We start from the raw sequence: 20,093 nt of genomic DNA, 5'->3' as shown, positions 1-20,093 counted from the left end.
CAGCGCTCGGGGGCTTGTAATGAGCCTTGCAGAAACAAAGCAGCCTCTGTTTGCTGGTGGTTAGCAGTGCCAGAAGCAGCAGGAGGCTCTCGGAGCCTGGAGGGAGCTGCCTGTGGAGCCGAGGATGGACAGAGGGGAAGCTCTCAGAACAGACATGTGCAGAGCACGCAGTCAGATGAGGGTGTGGGGCTCTGGTGGTGTGTTCTGTGCTTGGTGTCAGGGCTGGGTGAAGCCCTGGGAGCACCTCCTCAGCTCAGCCCCCCTGGAGTGCTTTGTTCTCGGTGTAGCCTATTGCAGTGTCTGTTTTTGGCACCTTTGTTACAAGAGGAAATGAGTTAATGTGCACCTGAAATTGCTGTGCTTCTCTTCCACCCCGCTCCTGGGCATTCCAGTCCAACCAGATCAGCCAAGCTGCTTTGGCTTTTGCCAGCTGGAGGATGGGAAGCAGCTTTGCCAGGGCTGCCTGTGTGCAGCTCTGCCAGCTGACACCACCAACCTCTGGCTTGTGTCTGAGGATTGTCCTGGCTGCTCTGCCAGAGGAGACCTGAGCTCAGCCCAGTGCAGCCCTCACAGAATCAGAGTCAGGCAGGTTGGAAGAGAGCTCCAAGCTCACCCAGCCCAACCTAGCACCCAGCCCTGCCCAACCAACCAGACCATGGCACTAAGTGCCCCAGCCAGCCTTGGCTTCAACACCTCCAGCCACACAGACTCCACCACCTCCCTGGGCAGCCCATTCCAGTGCCAATCACTCTCTCTGCCAGGAACTTCCTCCTCACATCCAGCCTAGACCTGCCCTGGCACAGCTTCAGGCTGTGTCCCCTTGTTCTGTTGCTGGCTGCTTGGCAGAAGAGCCCAACCCCACCTGGCTACAGCCTCCCTGCAGGCAGCTGCAGACAGCAATGAGCTCTGCCCTGAGCCTCCTCTGCTGCAGGCTGCACCCCCCCAGCTCCCTCAGCCTCTCCTCACAGGGCTCTGCTCCAGGCCCCTTCCCAGCCTTGCTGCCCTTCTCCAAACACCTTCCAGCACCTCAGCATCTCTCTGCAATGGAGGAGCCCAGAGCTGGACACAGCACTCCAGGGGTGGCCTGAGCAGTGCTGAGCACAGGGGCACAAGAACCTCCCTTGTCCTGCTGCCCACACTGCTCCTGAGCCAGCCCAGGATGCCATTGGCTCTGCTGCCCACCTGGGCACTGCTGCCTCCTCTGCAGCTCCTCTCTGCCAGCACCCCCAGGGCCCTCTCTGCCTGGCTGCTCTCAGCCACTCTGGCCCCAGCCTGTAGTGCTGCTTGGTGCTGTTGTGGCCAAAGTGCAGAACCCTGCCCTTGGCCTTGTTCAGTCTCATCCCATTGGCCTCTGCCCACCCAGCCTGGCCAGGTCCCTTTGCAGGGCTCTCCTGCCCTCCAGCAGCTCCACAGCTGCTCCTAGCTTGGTGTCCCAGGGGTGTGCCAGCTGAAGCTAGAGCCCTGCCACTGCTTTGCAGGTGGAGTGACTTGTTGTCTTCTCACAGGTTCTTCACAGAGCTGGAGGCCAGGCACCAGAGCAGCATCTGCATCGATGACATCAGTGACATAGTGGAGAAGCATTCCTCAGCCTTCGACCCCTACGTCAAGTACTGCACCAACGAAGTCTACCAGCAGCGAACGCTGCAGAAGCTGCTGTAAGGCTCCTCTGGGAGCAGGGTGGCAAAGTCCCCTCCCTGCAGTGGGGGTCAGCAGTAGGCTGTGGTGCTGGGTGCAGAGCCTCCCATGGCTTCCACCCCTGCTTGGCCCTGCCCAGTGCAGAGGTTCTTTCTGCAGTCAGCCAGAGTGCAGGTGTGTGCCTGGCTGCATAGGCCTTGTGGCCCTGTTACAGGCCCCTTCCCTGGGCACTGCAGTTCAGCCCACGGCAGACCTTCTGTGTCAGAGCAGCCTGTGCTCTGCTGGGGACAGCTGGAGGGCTCTGCATGTCACAGGCTAGTGTGGGCTGGAAGGGACCTCTAAACTCACCCAGTCCAACCTCCCTGCACTCAGCTGGGGTATCCTCCACTAGGTCAGGGTGCCCAGAGCCCTGCTGAGCCTCACTTGCATGAGGGATAGGGCATCAACCTGTTCCACTGTTCAGCACCCTCCTGGTGCAGAACTTGTTCCTGGCGTCCAGTCTCCATCTGCTCTGCTCCAGTGTGAAGCCACTGCCCTCATCCTGTCCCTGCAGCCCTCTGCACACAGTGTCTCTGCAGCCTTCCCTAGGGCCCTTTAGGTGCAGTCAGGCTGCTGTTAGGTCTGCCTGGGTAGAACGGTGGTGGTTGCCTCTGGTGCCAGGTGCCATGGAAGCATCTCCTCTTGTGCCCCCAGAGCCACAAACCCTGCGTTCAAAGAGGCACTGTCGCGGATCGAGGCCCACGAGGACTGCCGGAGCTTGCCGATGATCTCCTTCCTCATCCTGCCCATGCAGAGGGTGACTCGGCTGCCCCTGCTGATGGACGTGAGCACAGCTCCCTGCTGCTTCCCCTGGTTGCTCTGGCCTCGGTCTTTGTCTTCTGGCACACCCAGTTCCTTCTTCCTTCCTGTCTCTTCATCTCTCGCTCGTAGCAGGTTGAGGGCTGCAGATTGTGCAGCACTGCAGCATTTGTTCCCTGGCTGTGACAGGAGCTTCCTGCTGCCTCCTTCAGCACTCAGCTATGGAGACACTGGCAGAAAAGTTGCACAGGAAAGGGTCAAAATGGCTGTGACACGGGGTGGGGGGAGCCCTTACTGTGAGGGAGTGCTCTGAAGAGGTGATCCTGTGCTCTCTGGCATGGCCCCGTGCACAGCTCGCACCCCTTTGGGTTCAGTGAGCACATCTGCACAGCTCCATTTGCCTGTGCCTGTGACTCCAACTAAGTGACCTGTGCTCTATTCCAGACTATTTGCCAGAAGACGCCCAAGGATTCACCCAAGTATGAGAACTGCAAGAGAGCTCTGAAGGAAGTGAGCAAGGTATGGTGACAGAAACAGTCAGGGCTGGAAGGGACCACAGAGATCAGCCAGTTCCAACCCTCCTGCCATACTCAGGGACACCTCACACCAGAGCAGGCTGCCCACAGCCTCAGCCAGCCTGGCCTGAAACACCTCCAGGGATCAGGCTTCCACCACCTCCCTGGGCAGCCCCTGCCAGGCTCTCACCACCCTCATGCTGAGGAACTTCTCCCTAACCTCCAGCTGACTCTCCCCATTTCCAGCTCTGTTCCATTCCCCCCAGTCCTGTCACTCCCTGACAGCCTCACAAGTCCCTCCCCAGCTTTCTTGTAGCTCCTTCAGATCCTGCAAGGCCACAGTAAGGTCCCCTGGGAGCCTTCTCCTCTCCAGACTGCACAGCCCCAACTGCCTCAGTCTCTCCTCACAGCAGAGCAGCTCCAGCCCTCTGCTCATCCTCGTGGCCCCTCTCTGGACACCTCCCAGCACCTCCACATCCCTCTTGTCCCAGGGGCTCCAGCACTGGCTGCAGCACTCCAGGTGGGGTCTCAGCAGTGTGGAGCAGAGGGGCAGGATCACTTCCCTGCCCTGCAAGCTTCAGAGTTCAGCTGGGAATTCCTCTGCATTTGATGTCTTTCCCAATGGGTGCTTGTGTCGTTTCCAAGCCCCCAGTGCGCATCGTCTGCTCCTGGGGGTTTGTTAGCCACTTGGGATGAGCTCTCATGTTTCTGGCTCTGTGCTTGGACACACTCACTGTGCTCGCTGCCAGCTGCTCCGCAGCACACAGGCGGCCAACGAGCCCAGCGCTGCCCCCAGCAGAGACAAAGCCTTCAATCTTCTAAGCACACCTAGAGGTCTGGGGAGGGGCTGGGATTTGCCTCCAGGAGCTGCGGTGAAAGGTGAAGTGTTTGCTAACCCTTTCTCGGCGTGTTGAGGCTGGGCACTGCCTGGGGCCTAGCACAGGCTTGGCTGCTTTAAGGCAAACCCAGAGCTGTTTGATGCAGAGGGGGAGAGCACAGAAGGGTTAAAAGCTCTTGGTGGTTTTATTCAGGAAAGGCCACTAGGAGTTGTTTTTGTGCCTAAGTTACTCTCTGGTGGACCCCAGACTCAGTTCTGCTGCCAGCACCGGGGGGGCATTTCCTGGCACAGGTGCTGTGTGTGGAGAGGAGAAAAGGCCTGTTGCAGGCTGGCAGATCCAGCAGGATGCTGTGGGGTTCAGGGGGATGCATTTTCAGGCTTTTCCTCTTTGCTCATGGCCTCAAATTATGCCAAGGCAGGTTTGGGTTAGGCACTGGGGAAAACTACTTAGCTGCAAGAGTGGTCAGGGATTGGCACAGGCTGCCCAGGGTGGAGTCCTCATCCCTGCAGGTGTTCAAGAAACCTGTGGCCACGTCACTTGGGGACATGGTTTGATAGCCATGGTGGTGTCAGGCTGATGGTTGGATTTTCTGACCCTGGGGGTCTCTACCAATCAAACCAGCTCTGTGATGTGCTCCCACCCCCATCCACACCTCAGTGGTACTGCCACAAGCTTCAGCATGGCCTCCCAAAGGCCAGCCCAGTGAGACTGCTGCTGCCATGCTGCGTCCTTGCTGGCCCAGGCTGCTATGAGGGGGCTGGGTGTGCAGGGTGGGCATGGCACAGCTGGCACCACTGTTGGTCTCAGGGTGGTTTGTCCAGGATTGCATTTTCCTGTGTGATGAGTCTGGAGTGCATCCAACCTGCTCCCTCCACCTCTCCTTTGCAGCTGGTGCGGCTGTGCAACGAAGGTGCCCGGAAGATGGAGAGGACAGAGATGATGTACACCATCAACTCCCAGCTGGAGTTCAAGATCAAGGTATGGTGGTGACACTTGGTGCCCTCTCACAGCCAGTGCCCTTTGGTGAGGTGTTTGGTACCAGGGGTGTAAGTAGAGGTTCATGCATTTAGAGGTTCTTGGTCAGACTGCAGGGAGTGAAGTGAGAGCAGTTCAGCATCTGCCTTCCCTTGCTGCCTGGCTCAGCCCTGAGGAGCTTTCACACTCACCACTTCATTCCAGTCTCTGCAGACCTGACTCTGCCAGGCCAAAGGGCTGTAGATGCTGCTCTGTGGATTATGAAGTACCTTAGGGTGATGTCTTTCAGCTTCCATAGGCATTTTTCTTCTCAAACGTTGACCAAAGCCTGCAAGCAGTGGCCTGGTGTCCTGCAGTGACAAACAGCTCTCGAGTGGCCTCCCTGTGCTTGCTAACTGTGGCAGTGAGTCTCAAGCCTCTGCATCATCTGAGCCCCTTGGGTGGCTTCATTCACATAGGGTCAAAGAATCAGTCAGGGTTGGAAGGGGCCACAAGGAGCAGCCAGTTCCAACCCCCTGCCATGCCCAGGGACACTCTACCCTAGAGCAGGCTGGCCAGGGCCTCATCCAGCCTGGCCTTAAACACATCTCAGAAGCACCCAGCAGTGTTCAGTCTCTCCCTGTGCCTGTGGGAAGAGGATGCCCACTCCTGATGCCGCTTTCCAAAGCAGGGGGCCCCATGCAGTTCTCCCCCGTGCAGGCTACAGGCAGCAGCTCTCAGTGGTTCTGTGGCACCCACAGCAACTTTTGGTGTCCTCTGGGTTTTTTAATGCAGGTTTTTCCCTTTCCACAACTTAACTCTGACCCCTGAGTGGTGTTGACCTGCTCTGTGGTTCGGGAGCCTGCCAGCTGGCATGGGAAGGGCTGCTCTGGCCCCGTGTCAGTGACAGCCTGCTGGGTGAACACCAGCTGCTCTAGAACAGCCAGTGAGGAAACGGGGCTGGATGCCCTCCCTGGCAGTACAGAGCAGAGGAGTTTGTAGCTCGTCCTCAAATAGAAATCTTCCAGGTGCTTTCTGTCTGTGAAACAGCCACTGTGGTGCTGGAACTGTGGGCTGCAGCGGTTGGCAGTGAGGTGAAGTCTTTCTGCTCTCAGCCTGGGCGCTTGGGGATCTTGTGTTCGGTGGAAGTGTGCAGTGCTTCACAGCAGCACAAGAGATGCTCACTTCTGGCCAGTTTTGTACATTGCTCAGCTGTGGAATTGCTGCTTTTTTGTTATTCAGAAGGTTTTATTCTTCTCTTTTTCCACCCTAAGCACCAGAATGATGTTTGGGTTTTCTTTTCCTGCAAACGTGCTTTGGTGTTTGGGAAGCAGGTTAGTTTGTGACTTGTGTTGAAGGTGCAAGCAGGCCTGCTTTGTTTGGTCAGGAGCAGTGCAGTGCTGCAGCTGTCAGGGCAACGTGTGGAATCCTTCCCCTGCCCTAAACAGAACACACAGGGCTCTGTGGTGCTGCTGGGGGCAGAAACAGCACCTCTGGGAGATGCGTTTTGTGGTGCTGCCATGTCAGAGGCACTGTGAACCCCCACCCTGGGACTCAGACAAGGGGGTGGCAGCAGGTAAAATCAGGAGTCTGTTTTGTTCTCCCAGCAGCAGATCCCAGAGCTCAGGATATGGTTTTGGTGTGGGTCTGGGGCAGGTATGGACAGGCTGGAGCTGGCTCTGGAAGGGGCAGCTGGGGTGCTGGAAGGATGGAAGGAGACAGCTTGTGCAGAATGCAGGTGACAGCTGCCAGGCTGAATGAGCAACTCCTGCTCAGCAGCATGTGAGAGGTGCTGTAAAGGAAGGCAGGAGCAGTTTTCTTCATTAGCCTAAGCAAGACCCAGAATGAGTTTGAGCAGCAGCAAAGAATTCAGGGAAGTTTGAGAAGTGTTTGCAGGCAGCTACTTGTTGTGTGTGAGACATGAACTTGATAACCTCTCTTCTGAGCTCCAAAGTACTCAAGCATTTGTTTCCACACAGCTAGCAGATGTTTGAAACCCTTTCCTTTTGGAGGCTGAAGATGTTGCCTGCTTGCTTTGTAGCCATTTCCCCTGGTTTCCTCTTCACGGTGGCTGCTGAAAAGGGGAGAGCTAACAGCCTATGTGGAGGAGCCTGGCCTCTTCTCCAAAAGGACTAGTAAGCAGCAGGTGTACTTCTTCCTCTTCAATGACGTCCTCATCATCACCAAGAAGAAGAGGTAAGAGCTTCACCACCATGAAATCAAACAGCTGAGTTGTCTACTGCCTTTTTGTGTTATCCTCTCCACATGGGACTCACCCAAGGGGGAATGAAACCCAAAGCTCTGCCTGTGGAACAGCAAACCTGGTCCCATCCACAGCACTTGAACAGCATTTTGTAGCCAGACATCTGCAACACAAGAGAGGAGGAACTAAGGGCATAGAGATGAAGTCCAGGAACCACTTGCAAAGCCTTGGAGAGTTTTAAGCTGTGCTAGAGGGAAAGGAGAAGTTAGTGAGCCTGCAGTGCTGCTCTCAGGCTGCTCAGCAGTGACCACTGACTGCTCCTTACACAGGAGTTGAAATTCCAGATTGTCAAACAAATTGAAGTCCATCCTTGATGCCTGAGCAAAGGGTAAAGCAGCCTCTCCATGCTTCCCTCGGAGAGGCTGTCCTGAGGATGATGCATGGGAGATGACTTCCAGCTGGCTCCCTGCAGTTCTTCTCCCCAGACGTGTATTTATCACAGCACAGGGCTGGAGCTTCCATGCCCTGCTGTTGCTAAGGGAGAACACTTGACAGATAAACCTCATTCCTGAGGCTAAAAGCTGTTTGGAAGGACAATTATTTTGCCTCTAGATGGGCCAGTTAAGCCAAGCACAGCTACTTTTGAAGACACCCTTCTGTGGCACCTCCAGTCCATAGGTTAAATTTGGAGGAGTGGTGTCTGATACACAACCTGGGAAGACAGTGCTGATAGTTCAGCAGAGGGGAAGGCAGAGGGAAATGGAGGGCAGAAACACTGAGGTGAAGGGGGGCTACTGAGGGTGAGAGGCAAGCACAGGTTCCTACCTGGCTGAGGTGAAGGTGCTGCTGAGATTGCATCTTAGCTGAAGCGCCTCTGTGAAGGCTCCTGGCTCCATCCCAGCAGCACAGATTATGGCACCCCTGTAACCCTTTCTCTCTTCCTGGGACTGCTGCCACATCCCTGCTGTGGTGGCTGAGCAAACCCTGGAGCTGGGCCAGCAGGGAAGAGTCCATTCCATGTGGCTAAGCTGTGTGGTGTGGGCTGCTCATCCAGCTCAGGCATCAGATTTGGACACTTGCTTGCTGTCAAAGCCTTGGGGCTTTCATTCCTAATGGCTTGCAGCTGGTGGGATGGGAATGTCCTAACTGGGCCCAGCAAGACAGAACTCAAGAGCAGTTCCTGTTCATGCCCAGAGTCAGTCACTGTCCCAGGACCCCCTGACAACAGATCTAAGTGGCAGACTCAACTGGCACTGGCTGTGAGGGGTGGACCCTGCCCAGGTGAAGAGGAGTAAGTGTTAATGATGCTTCAGCTCTGGATCTTTCTTGAGCCTCTGCTGCCATGGGCTCCACAGTGCTGGACAGAAGTACTGGTTGCTAGTTGAGACTCAGTGTTTGTGTTTTCACTTAAGAATCTCCTGAAACACAACTTCTAAGGTGGCACAAACCACCCCTCCCCCTCCTCCTTCTCCTCCATTGCTTTGTCAGCTGCAAGATTCCCAAGTAGCTCCAGCAGCATCCCCAGCTGGTGTTGCTTGTTCAGTCCTTGGCTGAGCAGAGATTCCCCAGGCCAAAATGCTGAACAGACTTGTTCACAAATGCATTAAAAACAATCTACAAACAAAATAAACCCATGTCAAAACAAAGTCAACACAAACACCCCCCCCAAAACGGCCAAACCATCCACCCACACACAAGCAACCAACCACAGAGCACCCAAGCGAAGCCACCAAGCCATCACCTTCCCTTCCAGCACACCAACCACCACAGCCTTTCCCTGTGGAAGGAGGAGACAAGAGCCTGATGGATGTGAGACACAAAATGGTTTTATTCTTCATTAGGACCCCTCAGCTGCCCCAGCTGGCACATGAAACAATGCTCCTCAGGGCCAAGTGGCATCTCTTTGCAGACCAATTAATCAGTTTGACTCCAGAGCTGGGTCCAGGGGAAACCCAGAGTCTCTCCTCCCAGCCTCTCTCAAAGCACTTGGTCTTTCCTCCAGTGGGACAACCACAGTCAGTTTTAGATGGGCTGTGGCTGAGGGAAGAGCCTTTCCCAGAAGATAAGTTCAGGCAGGACTCCTGGGTTATGTGTGTGGGAATTGAGGTGTAGCTTTCTGAAACACTAAACTTCTCAGTGTGCTTTACTGAACCCCAAACCTCCTTGTAAGCCTTCCTGTCTCCCCTTCAGGACCCAAGGTGCCCTTGGTGTCATTGATCTGGAGCTCCAGAAGCTCACTTATGTCATCTTTAGTTTGTGAAAATCTGTACTGTAAGGATCACCACAGCCTCAGCAACTCAGACATCACCTGTGGGCAGGGACACCGCTCAGCTAGACTGCTCAAGGCCTCATCTAAGCTGGCCTTGAACACCCCCAAGTGAGAAGGCAGCCACAGCCTCCTGGGCAACCTTTCCCAGAGTCTCACCACCCTCATACTGAAGAACTTCCTCAGATCTAGCCTATCCCTGCTCTGCCTCAGCTTCAAACCATTCCCCCCTTGGCTTGGCTCTGGACACCTTCATGAAAAATACCTCTGCAGCCTTCCTGTAGGATCCCTTCAGGTACTGGAAGGCAGCTCTGAGGTCCCCCAGGAATCTTCCCCTCTCTAGGCTGAACAACGCCAGCTCCCTCAGCCTCTCATAGCAGATGTGCTCCAGCCTGGGTTAATCAGAAGAGTGTGGAGAGGCTTTAAAGCCCCCTGAAGCTGCTGGAAGGTTTGGTGTGTTTGTGCCTGTGTCAGTGGTACCCGAGCAGGGAGCTGTGGTTCCAGCCCTGAGAGTGGACACCACCAGCAGAGGGGGAGTCAGAACTTTTGGCACTGGTTGGGGACCTGGAGAAAAATGAACAGAGAAAAAAAATGTTCAAGTACTTGATCAGAAAAAAGGCAAAACCTACCCTACACAGCTGGAATAAAGGCTTTGTTTTTACAGCAGCTGCACCCCACACACAGCAGCCTCTGCAAAGCCCTCGGCACTGGAACTTCAGCAGAGAAATTGCTGCACTGCTGAGAGTCTCAGAAAGCAGCAAGAACTGGGCTGGAGTCACTGTGGCTCAGCCTTTCCTTCTGAAGGGTTACATGTGACCACTGGGCCATTCTCTTAGCTACTGAGGTGTCTGAGAGCCCAGGACTGGCAGAACACATCCCCGCAGACAGGCAGCTCCGAGCACTGCTTTCCTCTCGAGCAGCCAGCAGGGGAGCAGCACCTTTCACCCTGCAGCTCTCTGGGCTCCCATCAGTAGCAGCTCAGCACTGGGCTTGCTGTGGATCTCTGGTAGCAAAATTAATCCTCTCAAGTATTTTCTCTATGTGAGTTATTTTAATGAGCCACAGTGAGCTGAGGCTGCAGTGTTGCTGTTTGGCACTTGAGACAGAGCTGCACAGCTTTTACTTTCAGCTGGACCTTGACACGATGCATTTGACCCACCCCAAAATGTGACAGGCAGGGATGTGAGGGCTGGGTGGGATTAGTAAGTAGCTCTTGCTTACCTCTTCAGGTGTTTCGTCCTACACTGGTACAAGAAGGAGAAGTTTGCAAGCTTCCAGGCCATGCTGAGGGCACCAGGCTATGATGTCCCCTGGTGAACTGGCAGGTGCAGCTAAGGCAGGCTGGGAAGCACACTTGCAAGCTGCCATGGAAACAGCTTCTTGAGCTGCTTCTCTTGTGATGATTTGCAGCTTCTGAAGTGGTTTCTTGAGCTGGATTTCACAACTTGAAGCACTTGGAATTGCAGTTATTTGCCACTTGAGCCTTGGTACAAGCAGGCAGCAAACCCAAGAGCTAGGACAAGGATTTGGGCTCAGGCTCAGAGCAGAGCTCTGGCTGGGATGCCCGATGGGCCTGAAGCTGAAGCCTGTGCTGTAGGTACATGGCAGGGATGGAAGAACAGGAGCTGAGATGCCAGCTCCCTGCGGTGTGTGACAGTGACACAGGCCTCCTCCAGACCTGCTCTGCCTGTTCTCACCTGGCAGGAGATGCTGATGAGCTGAGGTGGTTCTGCATTCAGGAATGTAAAGCTGCTGCTGAGGGAAGTGTGTTTGTGTCTTCAAGCCCTTCTGCTCTCAACTCTACCAGGCAGTTCTCTGTGCTGATTGGTGATGGCTGATGCTGTGGGCACCCCTCCACTTACACTTCAACCATAAGCACAGCTTCTGATTTGAGTCCTTTCCTAGGACCCTTGCTGCTTGCTTTGAAGAGCAATACTTACTCTTACCACCTAGAGCTGGTGTATTTCTTTACAAAGGGCTTTCTAAGAGGTAGGTGGCACAGTGGATTCTGCAGCAGCCCTGCTCTAGTTGGGCATGTCTCTGCTTACTGCAGAGGGTTGGACTAGAGAACTTCTACAGGGCCTTTCCAACCTGCTGCAGTTTATGATTCTTTTATTCTAGAGGAGCCTTTGCCCAGCCTGTTCCTGAAGTTCACAGCAGCCTGAGCTTATGTTTTGGGCACAGGAAAGGGGGAACGTTAGGTTTTTCCCTGTGACAGTCTAAAATGAAGGTCTGTTGTTCACTTGAAGCTCCAGAAGAAGACAGTGCAGTTCTGTACCACTGCTGTGCCTGCTCTCTGGTGTAGGGGGGGTTAACTTAAGCTCACCCCATCGATAGAGGCCACCAGAGCCACCTAGACGTGCCACTAGAGTTGTGTGGTTTAAAACCTGCTCTGTTCTGTGTCTCTGAACAGAAAAGATGAAGACCTGAGGTGCTGGAAGAATCGTGTGCTGCTCTCTGGTTAAATGTGGATTCAGTGCCCGAGTTTGGTCCCAGTCATACCTAACCATTAACCTGTGGGGTCTTTCTCTCCTCTCTGCTCTGCAGTGAAGAGAGTTACAATGTGACAGACTACTCTCTGAGGGACCAGCTGGTGGTGCAGCAGTGCGACGGTGAGGACCTGACCTCCTCTCCTGTGAAGAACACCTCGACCATGCTGTACTCACGGCAGAGCTCCGCAGCTCACCTCTTCCGGCTGGCAGTGCTCAGCAACCACGCCGGGGAGCGTGTGGAGCTGCTGCTGGGCACAGACACTCCGTGAGTAAAGTTCAGTTTCTCTAACAAGCTCCTGGAGAGAGGACTCAGCAGTCTGTGTCCTGTTGGTGCCGTTCCCTGAGGTCATGCTGTAGGACTGATGGAGGAGTGGCTGTGCTGAACCCCTGCCAGCCTGAGAACACAGTGTTAGGTGCTGCAGGTCTTCAGGCTGAGAATTCACCACGCCTCTGCCTTGGGGATTGGCAGTCCTCAGCCAGGGACTTCTGGATGTTTTCTGCCTGTTCCTGGGGGATGCAAACAAGAGCTGCATGGCAGATGTCAGTCGTTTGGATTTCATGGGGTGCAGGGAAGCTGTGGAAGGAATTCCCATTTAGTTTTAAGAGGTTTCACAGCTTGAAAAATCAAAGTTGTGCTGCTTAACACAAGTGTTAGTAACCTACACACCCTAAGCATGACACATGGCACTGTGGAGGGGGCCTCTTGTTTAATGTCACCTGCAATGTCACTGAAGGTCCTGAGTCATCCCTGGGGTTGCTTCTCTAGCAAGCCCCAGAACTGGAAGTCAGGATACAGGTTTTCTGCCCAGCCGAGCTGGTAAGGTAGTTTATAATCATGGTATAGTTCTTCATGTTCTATTGTTATAACAAAGCTTTAAGATATACATAATAATGTTAATAATCACCAGTATGAGCTGGGGGAGACAGACTCAGGTGCATCCTGAAGCACGATGGTGTCAGTGCAGGGTGCCCTGGCACAGCAATGTGTTAGTGACTGTACTGGCTGAGTGGGACCAGTGCTGGCTTAAATGGGAGGAGGAGTTTGGCAGTGCCTGGGGAGTCTGTGCTGGGGTAGAGGTAAGCCTCGTTAGCCTGGCACAGCTCTGGAGTGTTCTGCTTTAGGAAGCAGCAACAAGCAGTGTCTTGTTCTTTGGGGGGCGCATACCCAAGAGCCATGGCTGCTGTGTGCCCTGAGAGTGGCCGATGGCATCTGTGTGGCAGAGCTGGCGGCGGGACAGGGAGATCAAACAGTGCTCCAGACATGGCCTGGAAAAACTGACAGCCTGGAGTTTGCTCTCAGCACTCAGAATAGCCCTGAAAGGAGCTACAGAGCACAGAGGAGGCCTGGTAAAGCTCTGATTGTAAAGCCAGCAGATGATTCAGGCGTGTCTGGGAACGGGCCGCACTGGGCAGTACGTTCGCAGTTGTCTGGGCTCTGCATGAAGGGACATTGTGTTCTGCAGATGCACCCTCGGTCTGCTGGACACTGCAACAGCAGCAGCAGGCTGGCAGCGTGTGTCAGGAGGAAAGAGTGGCTGTAGCTGAACATTCCCTGCTTTGTACAGCATCACTCTACAGCAAAACTCCACTTGAACTCTGAGGAGGCTGGGAAGGGGACTCGCAGGGCCAGGCTGCAGCACCTTTTGCACAACTGAAACCAAAATGGTTTTGCTGGCACAAAGCTTTCTAGCACAGTCCTTGGGCACATCACGTGCTGGGTGTGTGGGTCCTGGTATCTGTGATGGGTCAGGACCTGTCAGAAGATAACACAGCACAGCCTGTGGGTCAGCATATGCTGAGACTGGCAGCCAGCCTGGCACCATCCCAGAGAGCACTCCCAGCAAACCCCCTGGGTTAGTGACTGCTGTTGCATTTCTCAGAGACTTTATCTATTGGCTGGGTTTGGGTTTTGCTAATGGGAACCAGTGCTCACAGACTGGAGGGAAGCAGTTCACCTGCATGACTGCAAAAGCATCCAAGGTGGAGCAGGCAGCAGGCAGCTGCCCCTCATGGTGGGAAGTTTTTTCCTTAATCCAACTTGCTTAATCGTTTGCCTTGTTTGAGTAACAGATTACTAGCAGCAGTGTGACACCTTCTGGCCAGATTTGAAAGGAGGGGAAGGCAGATTCGGTTTCTTTCTGTAGCCAGTAAGAATGAGGCAAAATGAAACGCAGCCTCCGGGCCAAGGGAGCATTGTGAGTGTGAGCTGGGAACCAAAGCTGTGTTCGCTGTTGCAGGAGTGACCGAGCTCGCTGGATCACAGCGCTGGGCCGGGACAGAGACAGGCAGACAACGGACAGGACCAGTAAGTGCCAGCTGAGGGGATTCTGGGCAGCTTTGCCAAGGCGGCAGAAATGCACTGCCCCTTAGTGCAGAGATGTACTAAAAGCAGCCTTGATACCCTCTTTAACTCAGCCTGTCTTTGCACAGCTCTGACTCAGGTGGAGATCACCCGGACCTACACAGCCAAGCAGTCTGATGAGCTGTCTCTCCAGGTTGCTGATGTTGTCTTAGTTTACCAGAAAGTAAACGATGGTGAGTGAGACTTCTGCTGTCTGGAGCCATCTGTCCCCTCTGCAGGGGAATCCAGCTAGAAGCATCCTGTTGCACTGGCCCTACAGTGCCTAGAGGCACAGCTTCCAGCAGAGCTGGGAGTGTTTTGACTCAGCTTTACTGAAGGACAGTCTCAGTCTCTGCTAAGGCAACAGCTGGTCAAAGTAACTCATGGCCTGACCTACTTTCTAGACATCATAGCTGCAGGAAAGATCTGCTGGCCTTGAGATGTGGAATGGTGACAAACTCTTTGAATGCTGCCTGAGAGCATGGAGCTCAGACACCTCAGTGAGCGAGTGAGCACCAGGCTTGTCAGAGAGAGAGAGGGAGGGTGGTAGTGGTGTCATGTGCTGTGCTCACTGCCTGGTAGCTACAGGGGTCTGGCCCAGGGGCTCTGCTAAGTTTGCAGCCTGAGATCAGCAGAGATCCTGCCTGCATGTGCAGGGAATTCCAACAGCTGTCAGCACTTCAGGTACTTCCTTGCTAGATATGAAATGAGATTGTGCTGCATTGCTTTCTTTACACTGCCATTTGAGCCTCTGGCTTATTGAAACTGTATTTGAATAACAATAGTGATATTTACAACACTTTGTACACTATTTATTCTTACAGTCTAGTTTGTTCTTGGGCTGCTGCATAAAAACCTGCCAGACCTCTTTCAGCCTGGTGCTTTATGCCTAGAGAACAGTAGTGCCGAGTGCTGTGCTGAGGTCCGTCCCCCTTTTGCTCCCCGCACAGGCTGGTACGAAGGGGAGCGGCTGCGGGACGGGGAGAGAGGCTGGTTCCCCATGGAGTGTGCCAAGGAGATCACCTGCCGTGCCACGCTGGACAAGAACATGGAGAGGATGGGACGCCTGCTGGGCCTGGAGACCAACGTCTAGCGGAGCTTTGTGTCTTCCCAGCTCGCTACAGGATTTGCACTAGCTGCTGGCAGCAGGGGCCCCGCAGCTCTCGAGGGAAGACAAGGGGCACCAAGGCAGAGATCTAGGTAACAGAGCTCCGATTTGGACACTTTGTCCCCTTTCTGGTTTGTGTTTTGAAAGCTCTGAAATCTGTCTGAGGCAGTCACAGATTTCAGCTTAGAATGAGCTTTTCAGGCACTGGAGACCAGCCACACATCTCTCTGACTCACGTTTCAGCTCTGGTTCCTCCATCCTTCCCTCTGCCTTTCTTCTTGCAACAGAAGGCTGAAGAGCAGAACCTCACCCAGTCCTTTGAGCTGGAGGTGAACAGCAGCATTCCCTAGTAAACTCCAGTGTTACACACCAGTACCAGAGTATGGCAATGCGACGCCTCCTGGTGTCACAGTCTGTGCCTAAGCTAAGCTAGAAAACCCAGTTCTAGAACGTCCTGTACTTCACACAGGACCCTACCTCTGCAGCACAAAGTCCCAGCTGTCCCAGGCTCGGAGAGATGTTGACAAAGCTGCCCCAGGCTGCCAGAAAAATCCAGGAGCGCACTACTGCAGGTAATGCTGGGCCCTTGCTTTCAGAGCTCACCTTGGTGCTGCCTCACACCTGCTTGTCTCTGCTTTAGATGAGACTCCTCACGGTTGCACTACACTCAACTACACCCACACAACTTTGGCATCCACAGGTTAGCTTTTGAGTTTCATGCCAACAACCACCAGTGCCTGTTGTGTGAAGGAAATGCACTCACAAAGTAAGTGCCCCTGCATCCCCTCTGTACATAGGTGTGAGTTTGTATTATAGACCCCCTTGCCTTTCCCAGGACCAGCAGGTAAAACGCAGCCTCCCTGCTCAGTAACAGCGAGGGAGAGAGCTTCCTCTTGTTGAAAGGGGCTGTATCTTTGATACCAATTGGTGACTGTAACAAAGTCCTGCAGGAAGGCAATAATTCTGTGCAAGAGCCTTCCCTTGGCAGCCTGACTGTGGTTCTGCAGCCATGTAAATTAATTTATAAGCAGACTGATAAAATAATGAGAAGCTGTAAATTGGACAAAGACTTATTTAACGTAGTAAAAGTACTGCTAATATTTTAACAACAACTGTTATTATTCACAGGCAGGTGTTTGTTTAACAGCTGAATGTATAAATCCAGACATTAATTTTATTCAGATTTTTTAATACCCTGTATATAATATTTTTCGTGCCTAAGGTTTTCCAAAAATGCTGTAATGTTTTGTAAAGAGTCTTTCCCCCCCCCCCATTTTTCCTATTGTTGGACACAGTTCTTCAGGAATTAAAGACTTTTGTGATTTTATAGGACAACAATCAATAAACCACTTTTAAATTCTTACTAAAAAGAGCTTTTTTAATTGAAGAAATACTCTTTGAACTGCAGGTTGTTCATGCTGGATGGGCATTAACTGTTCTGTAACTGGTGGGATTCTATGCTTCCTGTTGTGTCAAGATAAGAGCAGCAGTGCCATAGCCCCTGCTTCTGCTGTACTAGAGCCTCTTTACCTCTATGCTCATGAACCCACACCTCAAGTGGAGGCCCAGGAGAGCATCTCCTCTGCAACTCTGCTGGTGACAGGGGGATGGGAAATGGCCAAGAACAAAAGGCTCTTCAGCTGCCTTACCTGTTGACAGCATGGCTGCAGTGGGAAGGGGCCTACAGCCAGAGTAAAGCATGTTATGAAGGGCGGTGTCCAAGTGTCTCTTAAATGCTGGCCACCTCGTGGCATTAACCCTCTCCTCAGGGGCCTGTGCCAGTGTCTGGCCACCCTCTCTGTAAAGAAGTGGCTCCTGACAGATAGATCCAGTCCCTGGATCGCAGGAGAAGAGCTCTGCACCTCCCTCTCCACATCTCTGGAAGCTGCAGAGAATGACATCACCACTCAGCCTACTCCTCTCTGAACCAGCCAAACCGCAGTTAAGTTCTCAGCTGTGCCTCACAGCGCCTGCCTGCCACCCTTCACCAGCCCTGCTGTCCTCTTCGAGCCTTCAAGACCCTGGGATGCAGTCCATTTGCACACCGCAGAACATGATGCACACGTAAATGAGAGAAAGCTGAGACAAGGCCCTGTTCAGAGCACACAGGAAGGGGACCTGTTGGCTCCAGCTTGTGTGCTGCACAAGACATGAAACTGGTCACAATAAATGCTGCAAAACTATTGCAGTTCTTTACAATGCAGACCTCAGCTGGAGTTAGTATACATCTGGAGAATAAACAGTCATTCTTTGGTATGTTTGCCCCACCTACACAGTGCCCGACCAAAGGAGACTAAAAGAAGGTGGCTTCTGGTGAGCAGCAGCTCCTGAAGAGCAGTAGGTGTCCTGCAGCAGCTGCTGCCGTGTTTTCTAAGCTAGACCACTCCAGTAAGACACTGGAGTGCCTTATTCCAGTTCTCAGTGCAGCGTCAGCACACCTCTGGCAGGCACAACACAGCTCACTGGTATCACCTCCTCTGCTCTTGTCATGCTACTCTAAATTCCAGCACAGCTCAAACAGCTCTTAAAGCTTTACACTGACTTGTCCTGCTCTGCTGTCTTCTATTAAACTCTGCATAAACAAACGTGCAAAAGCCAAGGGTTTGTGTGCTGCCTTTTTTTCCCTTCCAGCAACTCCACAACTTTTTCAGCCAAAAAAAGAAGTGATGATGAGCACTTGCATTGCAAAGGGAATGATCTAAACCCACAGATTGCTTTTGCCCATGTGCACACACACACAGAGACTCTTTCCTCCCCAAGGAGGAGCACATGACACTAGCATCTTCCATTTAACCTAAACAGCCCAGCAGAGCTGGAATGCAGCTGGGAGTTTGTTAGTGTGACATCCACTTCCATTTGCGCAGGGCCTGGGCTCCGTGTGCCTTTCTTACTTCTCTAATCAGGATTTAAGCAAGTTGACAAAAAACAAGAGGCTCTCAGTTTCCTTTCTACATGATGCAATTCAATCCATATTGTGTAAGGTGGGCAGAACAGCAGTGCTACAATGCACCATTATCCTCGACCTCTATCTCAAAAAGCCCTTCTGTTCTCCTTGCATAAAGCTCACTTGCTACAAAAGGTAAAAGCAGCCCCACTTCAGCCCACCTCAGCCTCAGGAAACAGCCTGTGCAGCACAGATCTTACACCCCAGAACAAACTCACACAAACTTGTTTCTCAACAGAGTCAAGTGAACAGAACAGGGCTGCTAGAAACAAACCCAAATTCCCATGTTTGAGCAAACCCGAGGTGCTTTTAACTGGAAATTAGAGAGAGAGAGAGTGCTGCTCTTAGTTCCACTGTGGTCTGCAGATGACTTTTCAACAGCTGTATTGCAACAACATCAAACTGGAGACAACACCAAGGTCTGGATGAATTAATTACCATCACTGGGTTCTGTTTAACTCTGTAATCAAGGCTTCCAGAAGATGCTAGAAACTCCTAACGGGCAGAGAGAGCTCTTTAAGTTCACTATGAAGAGGGCATACAAGTAATCACGGGCTCTGGCTAGCCCTGTGACACGGCGTGATAAACCCTTTCCATCAGCAATACCACACAGCTCGTTTGATAAGCTGTCATGGCTTAACCTTGCTGTGCAGCTCAGCCCCGCACAGCTCCCTCCCCTGCAGTGGGATGGGGAAGAGGATGGGAGGAAACCAGCAGGTTGAGCTCAAAACAGTTCAACTGAGAGAGCAAAGGCCATTTGTGCAAGCAAAGCTAAACAGGGAATTCTTTCCCTTCCCACCAGCAGGCATCTCCAGGAAAACTGGGCTTCACCCTGCCTTAATCACTTGGGAAGACAAACACCGCAACTCCAAATGTCCTTCCTTCATCTCCCACCTTTCATTGCTGAGCAGGGTGGTCTGTGGCTGATGTGGGATACCCCTTTGGTCAAATGGGGACAGTTTTCACAGTTGTGTCCCCTCACTGCTGCTTGTGCACCCCAAAGGCCACAGTGGGACAGCAGGAGAAAGGAAAAGGGCCTGGACACAGCACAGGCACAGCTCAGCAATGGCTGGAACGTCCCTGTGCTACCAGCACTGCTTCGTTACAAACTCCTAACACAGCACCATGAGGAACATGGACTCTGCCCCAGGCCAAGCCAGCATGCCCAACACTGGGAACAGGCTACTTTTCATTCAGTCAGGGACGTTTTTCTGCTTTACAGTACATTAAGCTAAATGCTTCAAGTGCAGCTGCTACCATTATTCACACCTGAGAGCAAAGATCTGACCACATGAACCCAGGATCACCTCAGTGTGGATTTCTTCTGGTGGTGACCCTGACACCACAGTCTGGCACTGATCCTCCCCAGTCTGGGGGCAGATAAGGGAACTGCTGTCTCCAATTTGTTCAGCCAACACTGCTATTCTAACACCCAGGCTCTGTTATTACTACCACTGCTCTTTGCCTTTCATTTGATAGAAACTGAGGCATCATTAAAGTACTGCAAACACCAAGAATGAGGAGAGTGAAGCTGTTACTGCAGATCCCCAAAGGAGGCTCTTTACCTGATGGATCACAGGATGTTAGGGGTTGGAAGGGACCCAAGAAGAACATCCAGCCCAACCCCCCTGCCAGAGCAGGATCATACAATACAGTCCATGCAGCTGTGGCTCTGCAGGAACTGGTGTAGGTAGTGAACTGCAAATCCAGCCCCCAGGAGCTCAAACAGCATCTTACACAGATCACACACCACTGGTTACATGACTATACACCACATACATATTTGTACCTGTGGTCCATCAATTACTCCATTATATTATTAACCAATTCACTCTACTAAAGTCATCCTACATTTACATATAAATTCTGCTCCTGGAGGCATTACTTACAAAGTTTGACAGATTTTACTGTCTTTAGATACTGCTTTTAATGACTACTACTTGTTTCTGATAAGTTCAAACCTTCGAGGGAATTCTGTCCTGTAGTCTTCAGGATTTA

At 52.7% G+C, this 20,093-nt stretch overlaps 1 protein-coding gene across 7 annotated transcripts in view; it reads left to right on the top strand.

Annotated features, from left to right (window-relative positions):
- ARHGEF26 (Rho guanine nucleotide exchange factor 26) overlaps positions 1–16,521 on the top strand; it is a 174,806-nt gene extending 158,285 nt beyond the window's left edge. For 6 of the 7 annotated variants that reach the window (XM_064164853.1, XM_064164851.1, XM_064164852.1 and 3 more), the window contains 9 exons: positions 1,506–1,655; positions 2,329–2,458; positions 2,878–2,952; positions 4,676–4,765; positions 6,783–6,937; positions 11,758–11,967; positions 13,940–14,007; positions 14,133–14,237; positions 14,994–16,521. In XM_064164853.1, the coding sequence (XP_064020923.1) occupies positions 1,506–1,655; positions 2,329–2,458; positions 2,878–2,952; positions 4,676–4,765; positions 6,783–6,937; positions 11,758–11,967; positions 13,940–14,007; positions 14,133–14,237; positions 14,994–15,136 (1,126 nt within the window). In that variant the 3' untranslated portion in view covers positions 15,137–16,521. Of the gene's footprint in view, positions 1–1,505; positions 1,656–2,328; positions 2,459–2,877; positions 2,953–4,675; positions 4,766–6,782; positions 6,938–10,439; positions 11,473–11,757; positions 11,968–13,939; positions 14,008–14,132; positions 14,238–14,993 lie in introns of those variants that run through there. The other variant, XM_064164854.1, reaches the window with a different exon arrangement.
- The last annotated feature ends 3,572 nt before the right edge of the window (positions 16,522–20,093 follow it).

Source organism: Pogoniulus pusillus, chromosome 26 (genome assembly GCF_015220805.1).
Source record: "Pogoniulus pusillus isolate bPogPus1 chromosome 26, bPogPus1.pri, whole genome shotgun sequence".
Lineage (NCBI taxonomy): Eukaryota > Metazoa > Chordata > Aves > Piciformes > Lybiidae > Pogoniulus > Pogoniulus pusillus.
This window is presented reverse-complemented; position numbering and strand designations above follow the sequence as displayed.